General features: G+C 36.8%; 1 protein-coding gene across 3 annotated transcripts in view; it reads right to left on the bottom strand.

Moving 5' to 3' along the window:
• The window catches only part of TENM1 (teneurin transmembrane protein 1), a 795125-nt gene that overhangs the window by 259700 nt on the left and 520325 nt on the right, over positions 1-15100 (bottom strand). For all 3 annotated transcript variants that reach the window (XM_072816870.1, XM_072816872.1, XM_072816871.1), the window contains one exon: positions 164-363. In XM_072816870.1, the coding sequence (XP_072672971.1) occupies positions 164-363 (200 nt within the window). The remainder of the gene's footprint in view (positions 1-163; positions 364-15100) is intronic.

The raw sequence follows: 15100 nt of genomic DNA, 5'->3' as shown, positions 1-15100 counted from the left end.
TTTTTTCCTATTCACTTGAGTGTGATTATTCTGGATATTTGCTCATTACAAACATGGTCTGCCTTCACCTTTGACTCCCACATACTTTACGAGTCCCAAACCCTGAAACAATTCATCCCACCACCCTCTAAGAGGACCAAGAAATTCCTATAACATCAAATACCTGAGTGTGTGTAGGTGGAATGTTTCTTCTGCCATAAATCCCCAGCAGAGAGTCCTTGGCTAAAGAAATATTGAATTTCAGATATATAGGATGGTGGATAGTAATCTGGAAACGCCAGAATAAGCCAGGTGGAATGGTCTGCATGACCTGTGCACCAATGTCAACTTCTCCAGTGTCTATCGCCCGTCCCTTCTGAAACACTGGTTTTAAAGGTAAAGAAAATTGCACATAATATTAATCTCAATCTTTATAAAGCAATGGTTTTTAGTTTTTCAGAACAAATATATCGAAATGACTTACTCAGCTCTTTTTTCCTCCCCACTCTAACTCATAATTCAAGGCTTTACTCAAATTAAGTATCTTCCAAGGAGTCTTCCCCTTCTCTTGAACAACTATTGCATTTATTTCCATCATTTGATTCATTTTAACCATTATTTACTGAGTGTGGTCTGGGGAGCTATAGGAGATACAACAATGAACAAGATGCAGTTCTTGCTTTCATGGAGCTTTTTATATAAGAAAGGAAATAGGACAAGTGCACAGATAGCCACATTGTAAAGGAAAATAAGTGTTCTGGGTAAGGGTATTTGGTTGGAGGATACTCCTCATTCCTAGCTGTCTCTATGCCCTTTATCTTCCTTTATTTTTTTCTTAGTACTTATCACCCTCTAACATACCACGTATTTTACTTATTTATTGCCAATTTTCTACCAAGAGAATATAAACTCCACGAGGCTGTGGCTGTTTTGTTCCTTGCTTTATCCTCAGTAACTAGAATAATGTACACAAATAGTATGTGCTCCATACATATTTATTCAATGAATGAATGAATGAGAAAAGGGTATTTATGGGAGGTAGTATGGAAGATGGGCCTGAAAGAAGGGAGAAAATTTCAACAGAGCTGTTGAGAAGAATATCCCATGGGGAAGGAACATTTTTGTAACAAAACAAAGAGGAGAGAAACTTGTAAAGCTATGGGGTAGGGTATGTGTCTATACAGAGGAGCAGTTGGAGATAGGGCTGGAGGAAGAGAATGGCATCATAGGACCTTGAGTGCTGGTCCTGAAGGTTTATTGCGTAAAGGATGGAAAGCCATTAAAGGTTTTGAAGAAGAGGGGAGATGTCTGGGTACATTAGAAAGACTCTTCTTGAGGCAGAAGGTAGGATGATTTAGAGCAAAGGAACACAAGAATGATAGAGAATTACTGAGCAATAACTCAGGTGAAATGACATAAAGATCTAAATTTAGGGTAGGCTCAATAGTTCACATGGGATAAATCCATTCCAGTCAACTGTAAAATAAACTAGTGGGACTACACCAAACTAAGGAGCTCTGCACAGCAAAAGAAACAATCAATAAATTGAAAAGACAACCTACAGAATGAGAGAAAATTATTTGCAAGCCATATATCTGATAAGAGGTTAATATCCAAAATATATGAAGAACTAGGTGCCTGGTGGCTCAGCGGTTGAATGTCTGCCTTCGGCTCAGGGCATGATCCCAGAGTCCCAGGATCGAGTCCCACATCGGGCTCCCTGCATGGAGCCTGCTTCTCCCTCTGCCTGTGTCTCTGCCTCTCTCTCTCTCTCTCTGTGTGTCTCTCATGAATAAATAAATAAAATCTTTAAATAACAAAACAAAATATATGAAGAATTCATAAAATTCAATAGTAAAAAAGCAAATAATCCAACTCAATAGCAAAAAAGCAAATAATCTAATTTAAAAATTGGCAAAGGACTTGAACATTTTTCCAAAAAAAGACATACAGATGGCCAATAGACACATGAAAAGGGGCTCAACATCACTAATCATTAGGGAAGGGCAAGTCAAACCCATAATGAGATATCACCTCATACCCTGTTAGGTTGGCCATTAGGAAAAGGAAAACAAACGTTGGTAAGCGTGTGAAGAAAAGGGAACCATTATACACTGTTGGTGGGTATGCAAAATGGTACAGTTGTTTTGGAAAACGTATGGTGGGTCTTCAAAAAATAGAACTATCATATGATCCAGCAATACCACTCCTGGGTATATACCCAAAGGAACTGAAATCAAGATCCTGAAGAGATATCTACACATCCACATTCAATGCAGCAATATTCACAATAGCCAAGATATGGAAACAACCTAAATATCCTCTGATGGAAGAATGGATAAAAAATGTGATATACATACAGGCAATGAAATATGCAGCCACCAAAAAAAAGGGAATCCTGCCATTTGCAACAACATGGATGATTCTGGAGGGCATTATGTTAAGTAAACTAAGCCAGACAGAGAAAGACAAATAATGTATGATATCGCTTATGTGTGGAATCTATAAAAGAATAAAAGCTAGTTTCATAGAAACAGAAACAGAATGGTTGCTAGGGCTGGAGGGAGGGGGAAATGGGGATGTAGGTCAAAGGGCACACTTTTTAGTTATAGTAGAGAGTTCTGACAATCTAACATAGAACAGAGTGACTATAGTTAATAATACAGTATCATATACTTGAAAGTTGTTGAAAGTAGATCTTAAGCATTATTATCACACCAAAAAAGTTAACTATGTGAGGTGATGGATGTGTTAATTATCTTGACCTTTTTAATCATTTTTACATTGTATGGATATATGACATCATCATGTAGTATACTTAAATATATACAATTACAGTTGTCAATTTTTCCTCAATAAAGTTAAAAAAATCACATATTAAGGAAGTATAAAACTGGGTTATCCTAAAGAATGATATAAATATCTATGAACTTCAGATTATTATAAAATTTAAAAATCTTATTGTACTTTCAAGCATAAATACTAAAAAATAAAAATTTATTTTTCAAGCTAGTACAGAGAAAATAATACTGAGATAAAAATAATTTATCTAAACTAAGGCAAGAAAGAGAAGGCACAGACTAGATGGATCAGTTAGAAAACATGAAGATGGACAATAAATTATAATAAAGAGCAACGAACTAAATGCTTATGTTAAAAGGTAAGCTTCATCACTCTGAATTAAAAAGTAAAATCTAAAAGACATATATTTTACAAATATATACTTAAAACATAAAGATACTGATTTGTAATAACAAGCTATTTTCTTGAGAAGAAAAAAAAGAAAGACAGTGTAAAGAAGATTCTAGAGCAGTGTTTCTCAAACTCGAATGTGCTTATGGAAGGGCATCTTGTTAACATGCAGATTATGATTCAGTAGGTCTAGGGTTGGATATTTCTCACAAGCTCCCAAGTAATGCCCATGTTGCATGGTCCACAGCCTACACACTGAGAAGCCAGGTTCTTAGGACACTGGGGTGCTAGGTATGGGGGCTACGGAAAGGTCAAAACTGACCCTGTGGTCGTGAGTTTGGGTGACTCACACAATGCCAGTAGCAAAAACAAGAAACTTAGAAGGAGCTGGTTAGTGGGAGAGGATGCTGAGTTTGGACAAGCAGATCTTTGTTATTTCTTGCCATATTTTCGAATTATTTTCAATGTGCCAGTTTACTATATGTTTCTGTGGAATTCTCTGTTAAGTGGTGGTGGCGAATAGAAGAGGAGGGGCAAGAATTAGTTTGTCTTGGGTTTAAGCCACAAGGATCACTCTTCAAGAGGGAAAATTCAATTTGGCCTCATTTCACACTGTCTTTATATTTTTCGATCATCAACTCTTTCTCCACACCAAACACAGTTTAAAAACACACATGGTCTTTGTCCTTTGTGTTCACTTGCCATAAAATTAACGTCCCATTAAGAAACACACCTGCGGTGGCTTTATTCAGAGGCCAATGCCTTGCAGCTTTTAACTCCCTAAAATACCTCCATTATCGCTTTTTGTGTTAAGGCCAAGAGTAATAACTATTTTAAGAATGTTCGCTGTTAACTGTTAATAATAGATTTCAAATGCAATTTTGAACATAATTATGTATTACAGGACACATAATTTTGTGGAATTGACATTTATAATAAAATATGCCCTTTGAGATGATAAATGACCAACTGAGGACCTTATTTTTCACTGAAAGTTACTTTTTCCCATGTGAGACAGACTGGTCTTGTCCCCAAAGGGTTGATTATGCATTTAACTCTTTAGGTCCTGGAGCTGACAAATGTCTTTAAAGAGCAGACAATTAATAGACCGTGTTTATGCGGATACTTCCGTCCTCAACTTAATGTTCAGTTTGTTCAACTGCTATCCTCATCAGGGGCTTTTATCACTTCTTAAAATGCATCATTTGGTTATTCAAACACTATTATAAATATAAAATAATTTAAAATTAGGTTCAACAAACACTATTTTAAAGGTGCTGTGAACAGCCTTTAATGAATGCAGACACTGTCATTTTAAAAAATCAGGGCAAAACTGGCTGATGGACATTAACCTTTATATACGAGCCTTACCAAATGCTACACCATGTCTTCCTTCTGCACTTTATAGCATCATATACTGCATAATGAGGCTACTTAAATGTTATTCACTAAATCAAAAGAAACTCGTGAAGTTGTGTTATTGGAGCTTCCTGGTTACTAGCATTAGTAAATATCTGAAGCATATATACTCAGTCATTTATAAAAATGATTTCAAAAGACAATCTTACCCTTTGAGAGCCTGCATCACAGTTAAAACAAGATAGATGAAGAGACATGACAACATGAATGAACATGTGGACTATAATTTAAATAAAAATAGCAAAGCAAGCTAGTTGCAGCAATTTGGTATTAAAGAGAATTTCTTACAGCTTGCAGATGGAAAATTTCTCAGCCTCTAACCTTTAGATTTGAGTGCATCAGAAAGGGAGACATCTCCCTGTTAGCAATCTATAACACTAAATAGCCTGCTCCATTTTATCTTTTCTCAAAATTTGTTATGGGTTACAATGTAGTGGTTCTCGGTTAATTTACTATTTAATTTTTTTTTCTTAATGCAGTTCAAAGTGGAAAACTAAAGAGAAGAAAATGACACACAGAAAAACAATACATAATGTGATTTCAGGAAGGCATTCTGCACCTGTATAAGTAAGTGGAATAATTTTGGTCAAACTTAATATTGACTCTGATCCTTCATTTGCAAGGTGTCAGAAGCAGGGTTAAAATATAGCACGAAGGTACGGATTTTGTAGCATTCAAGTTTTAATTGTCATATAATCACTTCAATTGCTATAGCACATCTGAAGGTGCAGGGAGACCATATTCTCCAGTAGTAGAAGACTCCCTTGCACAAATGCCAGAGAAAGTGCAGACAGCCCTGGATCATATCAAACTGTGCAGTACTATGGTTATTACAGTCCCACCAATATCCAACAATTTAGTTTGAGCTAAACACTCTCTTTATAGCTTACAACACAGGCATAAACTGCTGAGTGGTAAAAAACAAACAAACAAACAAACAAACAAACAAACAAACGGCAGATAGGCTGTCTTGAAGGATGGCAAACTAACTCACGGTTGCTTAGTTCAAAAGGAAAAGGTCAAGCTACCTGGATGGTAAATACAGAGGCCTGGAATTGGTGACACTGTGAGCAGTGGTTGTCTTGACTAAACTAAGGCTTCATTATCTCTAGACTCAGCCACATACCTGAATACTAATAACATAATTACTAAAAAGATTGTCCTTATAAGATGGGGTAAATAACTCTATTCTGGACACATACATGCATTTATTTTTCCTACTTAAGGTAGCTAAGCTGGATTTAATGATTCTGCACAAAACTCAGTGAAACATGAGTAGAAGATACTGACATGTAGGTATTAAAAAGATTCCAGTATCAGGTCCTTGTGTAAAAATGATTATGGCATTGTCCATAACAGCACTCTTAGCAGTCCTTTAAAGGCATTTGCCAGTTCCATAAAATGTATCTAAGCTAAGAAGATTCCCGTTTTATTAACTGAAGGGAATGTTGTCCGAAGGGATGAAAAAGAAATATGCTTTAAGATTGTATTTGCCTTCACTTCATCATATAGCACGTTCAGAATCTTCAAAAGACTTCAACAAATACCTTTGGAATGGTCTTTCACCTGAATCAGTCCTAGTGTATGTCTCATGGCTTAAGTACCATCTCCCTTTTGTTCCTTCAAACATAATAATTGTTTCATAGTAATAAATCATTATGAAATTTAGAGTATCAGTGCTTAGAACAAAATGGGGAGGTGAAATGAACCCCTAATCCCTGTGATCAAAAGCTGTGAAGAGATATAAAGGGTACAGTGAAAACCTATCCTACCCTTCACATCTAAGTAGCCATGTATAATTTTCCTTATACAAAATGTTGAAGGAAAAATATGTATTCAACTCTCAGTTCTTCAGGGACAGATTTTCCAGATTGTGTATTACACGTGCTTTTTATTTTGGTTCTATAGCCCAGGACCGTGCAGAAGAAAGAAAAGGAAGAATGAACCTTGTACATAATAGGTACTTGGTAAATATTGTTTGGATGAATTAATAAAATAGTAATATTGATAATTTATTTCATGATGTTGATAATTTATTTTGACATTTTGATACAAGGTTTAGTGGGAGGAAGAATTGACACATCTTCACATGGAGACTTTTAGGAATTAACTGTGAATAAAATATATTTAGAAATAAAATACCCCTGCCATCCCGACACTGATAACAGATAGCTAATTGTGCGGAAAAGTCTATTAGCAAATATTACACTTGAGAAATACATTAGTATGTAAGTGTAAACAATTACGTCGAGACACTGACAGACTTCAGAGTCCAGTACAGAAGCTCTCTAGTATTATAAACATCTTCTCAGACAGAAGTGAAATGGTATTGTCAAAATCTCACCATTAATTAAAACACTAATTTTGAATTGTATCTGACCCTGTATTATCTGATTGTTGAACATATTATTGTTTAAAAGACATAATTCTTGTTGTAGAAGTCTTTCTTTAAGATTTGCCATAAGGATCTCCACTTTCTCTAAACATTTTTAAAAATCTCACAGTTCTTATGGTGTGTTATAATGACCACTAAGTAGTATTCACAAACATTGGTTTCCAAATTTCACACTCTCCTGACTTGACATACAATCTCACACAGCAAAACACAAATTATGTTTGTAGAATATCAGTCTGTTGATTACTACCAATGGTACATAATGTAATCAATCTCTTTAAACTTTTTTGGTGAAAATTTGAATCGATATAAAACTCAAATTTATCATCATCACATTTTTACATATTTAAACATTGACTCAGAGTCATGGGTCAACATGGTATAAAACACCTCCTTAAAAGAAAATAATATTGCCACTAGCAAAAAAAAAAAAAAAAGAAAAAAACATATTCAAAGGTTAATGAATAAATATGGAAACACGCAGTGAAAAGTCAAAAAAGGAAATTAAAAAATGATTTCCATATCAGAAAGGGAGACAGAACATGAAAGACTCCTAACTCTGGGAAACGAACTAGGGGTGGTGGAAGGGGAGGTGGGTGGGGGGTGGGGGTGACTGGGTGACAGGCACTGAGGTGGGCACTTGACGGGATGAGCACTGGGTGTTATTCTATATGTTGACAAATTGAACACCAATAAAAAAATAAATTAAAAAATCATTTCCACTTATAATATCATCAAAAAGAATTAAAAACTTAGGGATAAATTTAACAAAGAAAGTTGCAAGTTGGGGCACCTAAGTGGCTCAGTTGGTTGAGTGTTGAACTCTTGGTTTCAGCTCAGGTCATGATCTCAGGGGGGAGTCTGCTTGAAGATACTTTCCCTTTCCCTTTGCCCCTCCCCCCACTCACACTGGCTTGCATACTCTCTCTCTCCATCTCTAAAATAAATAAATAAATCTTTAAAAAAGTTGCAAGACTTGTACACTGAGAAATACAAAACATCACTGAAAGAAATTAAAGAAGACCTAAATAAATGGAAATATCCATATTCATAGATTACAAGATTTATTATAAAAATGGCAATACTTCCTAATCTGATCTACAGATTCAATGCATTCTTATCAGAATTCTAACTACCATTTTCCAGAAATACATGAGCTGAGCTAAAATTCATATGGAAATTCAAGAAACTCAGAATAACTAAAGCAATCTTAAAAAGAAAAAAAGGAAAACACTGGAGGCCTCACACTTCCTGATTTCAAAACCCATTAAAAAGCTACAGTAGTGGTGTTGGTATTCCGATAGCTATATAGATCAATGGAATAGAATTGAGAGTCAAGAAATAAAATATCACATTTATGGTCAACCGAATTTCAACCAAGGGCACCAAGACAATTCTATGGAGGAAAGAATAGGCTTTTCAATCAGTGGTGATGGACAAGTGGATATCCATAAGCAAAAGAGTGAAGCTTGAACCACTCCCTCATAACATATACAAAAATTAATTCAAAATGGACCAAATATCTACATTTAAGAGCTAACCTATAAAATTCTTAGATGAGAACACAGGCATAAATCTTTGTGACTTGGGATTTGGCAATAGTTTCTTAGATATGATTATCAAAAGCACAAACAACAAAAGAAAAAAGAGATACATCTGACTTCATCAAAATTAAAAACTTTTGTGTCTCAAAGGACACCATCAATAAAGTGAGGAGACTGCCTACAGAATGGGAGAAAATATTTAAAAATCATGTATTGTATAAGAGGCTTAGAATCTAGAATACATTAAGAAGACTTACAAACTCACCAAGAAAAATACAAATAAACCAATTGAAAAATGAGCAAAGGATCCAAATAGACATTTCTTCAAAGAAGAAATACAAATGGCCAATAAGCACAGAAAAAGAGGCTCAAAGTCAATAGTCATCAAGGACATGCAAATTAAAACCACAATGAGAAACCACTTCATACCCACTAGGATAGCTAAAATAAAAATGAGAGATAATAACAAATGTTGACAAAAATGTGGAGAAATTGGCACCTTTTTATCCTTGGGTTCTCAAAAAAGCCGAGCACAGGTGTTCTTATAAAAACTTGTATGTGAATGCTTATAGCAGCATTACTCATAATGTTCCAAAAAAGATGAAAAATCCACAAAAGGCCTGTCAATTGATGAGTGGATCAACAAAATACAGTATACTCGCATGGTGGGATATTATTCAACCATAAAAAGGAATGAAGTATTGGTACATGCTACAACATGGACAAACTTTGAAAACATTATGTTAACTGAAAGAAGTCAGACACAAAAGAATACACATTACATGATTCCATTTCCATTTATATAAAATGTACACATAGGCAAATCTGTAAATACAGGAAATAGATTAGCAGTTGCCAGGGCCTGGGGAAAAGTGGGGATATGGAGTAACTGCCAATGCCTATTGAGGTTTCTTTTCAGTGCGATGAAAATGCTCTAGAATTAAACAGTGATGATGGCTACACAACTCTGAATATGCTAAGAATCATCGAACTGTACTCTTTAAATCAGTGAATTATATAGTATGTAAATTATAGCTCAACAAAGCTGTTCCAAAAGATATGGTTATAAGTTAAAAACTGGCATGCACAGCCTGCACACACACATACATACAAACTGTATGAACTGCAATAAGAGTTTTGATGTGTTTCCAAGTAGTTTTAGATGGTCATCTGCTACCTAGAAGCCAAACTGTCTCCTGGCCAGTATTTAGAACATATAATTGGTAGTACACAGCAGGGATGCCTATTTTCTATATTTTTATACATGTTAGATGTTAGTAATATGTAGGTTATTATGATCACATCCTTCTGGACTTTGGGAGGGTGGCAGGGGGGCTGGTCATGGCTCAATTTATCTAGCACTCCCTTTTGTATCTTAGAATGTAAAGTCCCCAGAGGATAGGGCAGTCATGGCTGTCTAAAATCTTGACATCTACCTGCTGGGCATTTAATAAAGGCAATTATATTATGACCCATCTATCCCACAGTTAAGAGTGATAAGGGGGTTGTACATCCTCTTGTGCCAGGCCTCAGGAAAAAGAAACAGCCAGCAGAGGGACCAGTTCTTGTGGGTTTTTATATTTGCTATCACCTTTAATTTCTATCTTTAAGGAACCCAGAAAATCTTCAGTTGTATCAAATTAAAACTCCTTCTTGCAAGCAACACTCACTGTAGATAGTAACAATAGTAACAACAATAGTAATACAAAACCGGGAGAGACAGTACCATCTATGGAACACTTACTGGGTCCTCTTTTGGAAATCCTACCTCTCGTTTATTTCTGCAATAGCAAAATGCCTCTCTCATACTCGGTGTGCCGTAAAATTCTGTGTCCCACTTTCTCCCCGAGGCTCCTCCCTCCTCTTTTCTCCTGTCCAGACTTTGGTCCCTTCACACTCTCTTTTCTTACTGGCATCTTCAATGCCTCCCTCTCTACTGGTTTCCTGTTCTTCATCTTCAAACAAGCACAAGTCTCTCTTTAAAAAAAAAAAAACTAAAATGACCCAACTGCCCCTTCATCTAGTTATCATACTATTTCTCTCCTTGCTTTTCTTGCCAAGCTGTCTCCATCTGCTGCCTCTATCGCTTCATTATCCCTTTACCACTTAGGCTAGTACCATCTGCATTTCCCCCCCACTCCTCTATTCATCCATTCTCCTAAATACACACTCTGTAAGGTCAATTTGGATTGATTTTTCTGGTTTCTCAAGGCCCAGCTCAAACTACTCCTCTAATAAACAATCATCTTTTCATCTTTTGTCTTTAAGCCTCTTAGTCACCTGACCATCTTATTTCTATTGCTGTGCACCAGTTGGTTGCAGGTTATTTTGCATTGTGCATGCATGTGTGCCTGCTTGCCCCAGGTCTTCTGTTGAATGGGGCCTTTCTCGAGGGCAAAAGCTATGTCCTCTGCTTCATTTGTGAGCTTTCCACAGTCCTTCATACAGTTAAAATAGCGTCTCGACTCACATAGCACTAAAAATCATGAACTTCTATGCTCGTGAATTCTAAGATTTCATTTTTCTTCCCTTGATATTATCTTCACAGAGAGTTTGGGGTGGTCAAGAGTCATTTTTCCTACAATATGACTTTTTGCTTTTATTCTTCCCTTTCTCTGAATGACACTGGCAATGGGAATATGGTATCTGTGTACAGTTCTGATCAAGATACCTTCGGTGGGATATATAATGGACACAGCAAAAGGCTAATAAAATGACTAAGGGAAAATACAGTTACAAGACGAGTTCTGAACTAAGACCAAAGGCTCATAGTATTAGAAAAGTGAAGACTAAGAAAGGATATGTGATTATTTTCTACAGGATCGCCAAAGTTATACAAAGGGAAATGCAGACAGGTGCATTAAATCCTGGAACTCTGAGATTTTGTTTTCAAAAGTAAATCTTACCTACGAGAATTACCTATGACTTCAGGCAAAAGCTAGTGAGTGTTTGAACTTCCTCCAAAAATAATATAGGCAGAAAGATATGAACAGATACTCCACAGAATTAGAAACACACGTGGCTGGTAAATTTCCACACTGCACTCCCCCATCCACCAAAAAATACTATGATGTTATAAAGATGTTATGAGAGGATCCCCTAGCTATTGAAGGACTACTCCAGAAGGATCAATATGCCATTCCACAGCACACCACTCAGGGGCCCTTTCATATACGTACCATTAGGCTAGAGGGACCACAAGGTAGCTACGTTCTACAGGAAAGGTGGTGTATTAGTCAGACAAACAAACAAAAGTAAAATGAGGATTAAAATGAAACCAAGAATGAAACATTAAACATATATGACCAAGGACATTTAACATGAATTTTTTATACCATAAATAAGTTTGCCTTTTAGCATGGTGAACCCTTTCCATAAATCTGTTTTAGAAGTCAGGTCTCCAGTATGCTTTAGAAAAGCCTTTGTTAAAACTGAAGTATATTGATAAAGTGATTTAATATAGTAGAAAACAAGCTGCAGCACTGTAGCGGGGCCCCCTGAAACCTTGTATTAGAGAAACATCTATACAGCATTATAGGAAACATTTACCGTAATTTGCCATCAATCTTTAAAAATAATAATGTTACGCTCCCAACATGGTTGTCTTTGTTAGTGCATTACTACTATTTTATTTATGTGGTTTGTTGTGCTTATATGAATTATTCCCAAGCCTACTACCATGTCCTGGGTTCTAATATTCTTTAAGTAAAAGATACTGAAACTATGGGTTGATTCAAAGGGCAGTTGAGTGCATTTTCATATCCACATGTCCTATGAACCGATATTGAAAAGCCACAGAATTATACTGCAGGAATGTGTTCTATCTGAATGAATGCACAATGATTACCACAAAATGAATCTACCTACTGGCCAGGTCTGTGAAATAAATATCAGTGAAAGTATAAGTAAATCTGGAATTCAAGCTTTCATTTAAAGTCCACAATTGTCACTGAATAAATTGCCTTCAATATAAATATGCAGCAGGTAAAACAAAACAAAACAAAACACCCCAACAACAACATGGCCAAAAAAAAAAAAGCAGTGCACACACACACACACACACCTTCCAGCTAGGTTTACAATGAAAGGAGGTCGGGAAAGGTACATTTAGGCTGTTAACTTTCAATTGCCAAAATGTGTGTGTTCTGCTTTGAGGAGGAGGGAGAGTCTTGCTAAACCTAGATCTTTGGAGGGAAATGCAAGATTTGCAAAGTACTCTTAGAGAAAAGATATACATTTGACCATATGCATTCAGATTTTTAATCAAGACAGCTGTTACTTAAACAACCGGCCTTGAGAAAAGAAGTTTAAAAAGAAGAAAGAAAAGGCTCAAAGAAGGGTATTGAGCTGACACTAAGGAAAGTCTGGATCCTCATTTCAGCTATGCCTGTTATGCAAGTCAAGTCTCTTAACCTTCTTGTGTTTTCCTTTTCAAGTGTAAAACAAGGGTAACAATAGCTGCTACAGCATAAAACTGTTATGTGGATAAAAGACATTAAAGTATTTTGAAATTGTAAATGCTCTCTAAGTGTAGGCTGTTATTGTTACATACATGTCAAAAATCCAAACTTATAAGGCAGAAAACTGGGAATTAATTATTTGAATTATAACAGAATCCTCTGCAAGCAATTTAAATGGCAAAGTGGCTTACAAATTTTACAGACATACATTTCAACCATTTTCCAGGAGCATACATGCCTTTTGCAAAAATAGGTCCACTTTTATTTGGAGTGGCTAATTGTTCTTCCTCAACTGCGGAATTCAAATCCACTGACTCATAATGTACACAGCTGGAGGGGACCTCAGAGATAAGCCAGTCCCACTGAGCATCACCCCTTATTTGTCAAAGCTTTAACAGCTGGGAGGAAAATGGAAAGCAAAGAAAGGCAAGGGGGAAGGCAGGGCGAAGTGTGCCAGGAATCTGACCCTCTTTCCATTTTACCTGCAGAGTGGTGGCTTTTATCTGTTTTTTATTTGTGCTTTCTGGGTAAGATTTAATTTGCAAAATGTGTTTCACTGCCCACTATCCCTCCTCCACTCTCCCAAAAGTTTTAAAGCTGAAGGAGAGCAGAATTTGCCACCCCACAATATTATTCTTCGACATAAGGATCATCTTGAAGAAACAGCAGACATAGAACAACTATGCAGAAGTTCCCCTTTTGTAAGGGGACATTTATGTCTCTCAGGGAACTCGCCATCCCTAAGGGTGTCTCCCTCTCTGTACCAGGAAAAAGAGGTGTCTAGATCTCTAGAAACTCAGCAATGGAGAAGGAGAGGACTTAAATCTGCCTACCAACCATACTCCAGCTCACAGTGCTTTGCCTGACAGCCACCCATGACTGGCTCCCCACGCTCCCAACATCTTTTGTCTTTAGCCAGAGAGGGTATTTAAGGAGGTGGCTTGGGCCATTCCAGGAGTTACTCAGCTTTCCTGGGTCTCTCCTGTGTATGTGGGGGGCATATGTTAGTAAACTTGTTTGTTTTTCTCCTTCTTGTTATTTATTTATTTTTATTACAGCAGGGGTGGGTGGGGGCCTCGGCTAAGAACCTAGAAGGTTAGAGGAAAAATTATTTTTCAACCCTTACAAAGCCAACTGCCTTTTTTTTTTTTCAGAGAAGAAATAGGAGGCCAGAGAGGTGAAGCTCTAGTCATTGCTTGGTCTGGGCTAAAGCATCTTCACGACAGACTGTGAGCTGTGTCATATCAATCAGCTATATGTTGTTTCTATGGTCATATATTCAGCAGACATTGAACTGGAAAATATATTTCCCCCCCCCTTCAAAACTTTGTGGGGACAGACCTTGTAGAATGAATTTAAGAGAAATGCTACTTTCCCCCAAGGCCAGACTTTTGCCAAATTATAAAGGAGAAAAAGGCTGACTTGAGTATCCATTAGCTCTGTCTCTCCACCCACCTTTTTTGTTCCCGTGCTCTATTTTGGCATCCACCCTGCAGGAATTCAGTCCCGTCAACTAACCGATAAACTTCCTCATTCAGATAACCGATGACAATGTTGGACTTGACCTGAGCCCTATGCTCCTGGACAACTGCTGGTTAAGAAATCCTCCCAACCTTTTGCTTTTCAAAACCCTCTCATTCTTTTATGTTTTAGAAAATGGCTTATTGCAAAGCAGACGAAAAACCAAAAATAACCCCATTAAAAACCTGTTCTCATATGATTATTAGATATGGCTCTCTGCCCACCCTTTCTCATGGCTCCTGTAAGAACTGTAGAAGACTCCTTTGTTGACCTGTAACGAGGCCAAACATGTACCTTTCCCCTTTTGCTGGAACCTGCTGTAAGCCCAGATATAGACCCTCCAATGGTCTCTTCTTTGTCTCATAAATAATTATCTGACATTACAACTATTTGTTTCCCTTCAACCAGCTAGACACAGACAGAAACATTTCCTGCTCAGTTGACTGACTGAGACTTCCCAGGAGTACAAAACAATCCCAACTGTAAATCATTCCACGTATTTCTTATCCACTCCTCCTATAAAAGTCTAAGACAAAATCCACTTTGCTCAGACACCCTGATCTTCCTATCTGCAACGCTTTCCATATTGC

The sequence above is a fragment of the Canis lupus genome, chromosome X (genome assembly GCF_048164855.1).
Source record: "Canis lupus baileyi chromosome X, mCanLup2.hap1, whole genome shotgun sequence".
Lineage (NCBI taxonomy): Eukaryota > Metazoa > Chordata > Mammalia > Carnivora > Canidae > Canis > Canis lupus.
This window is presented reverse-complemented; position numbering and strand designations above follow the sequence as displayed.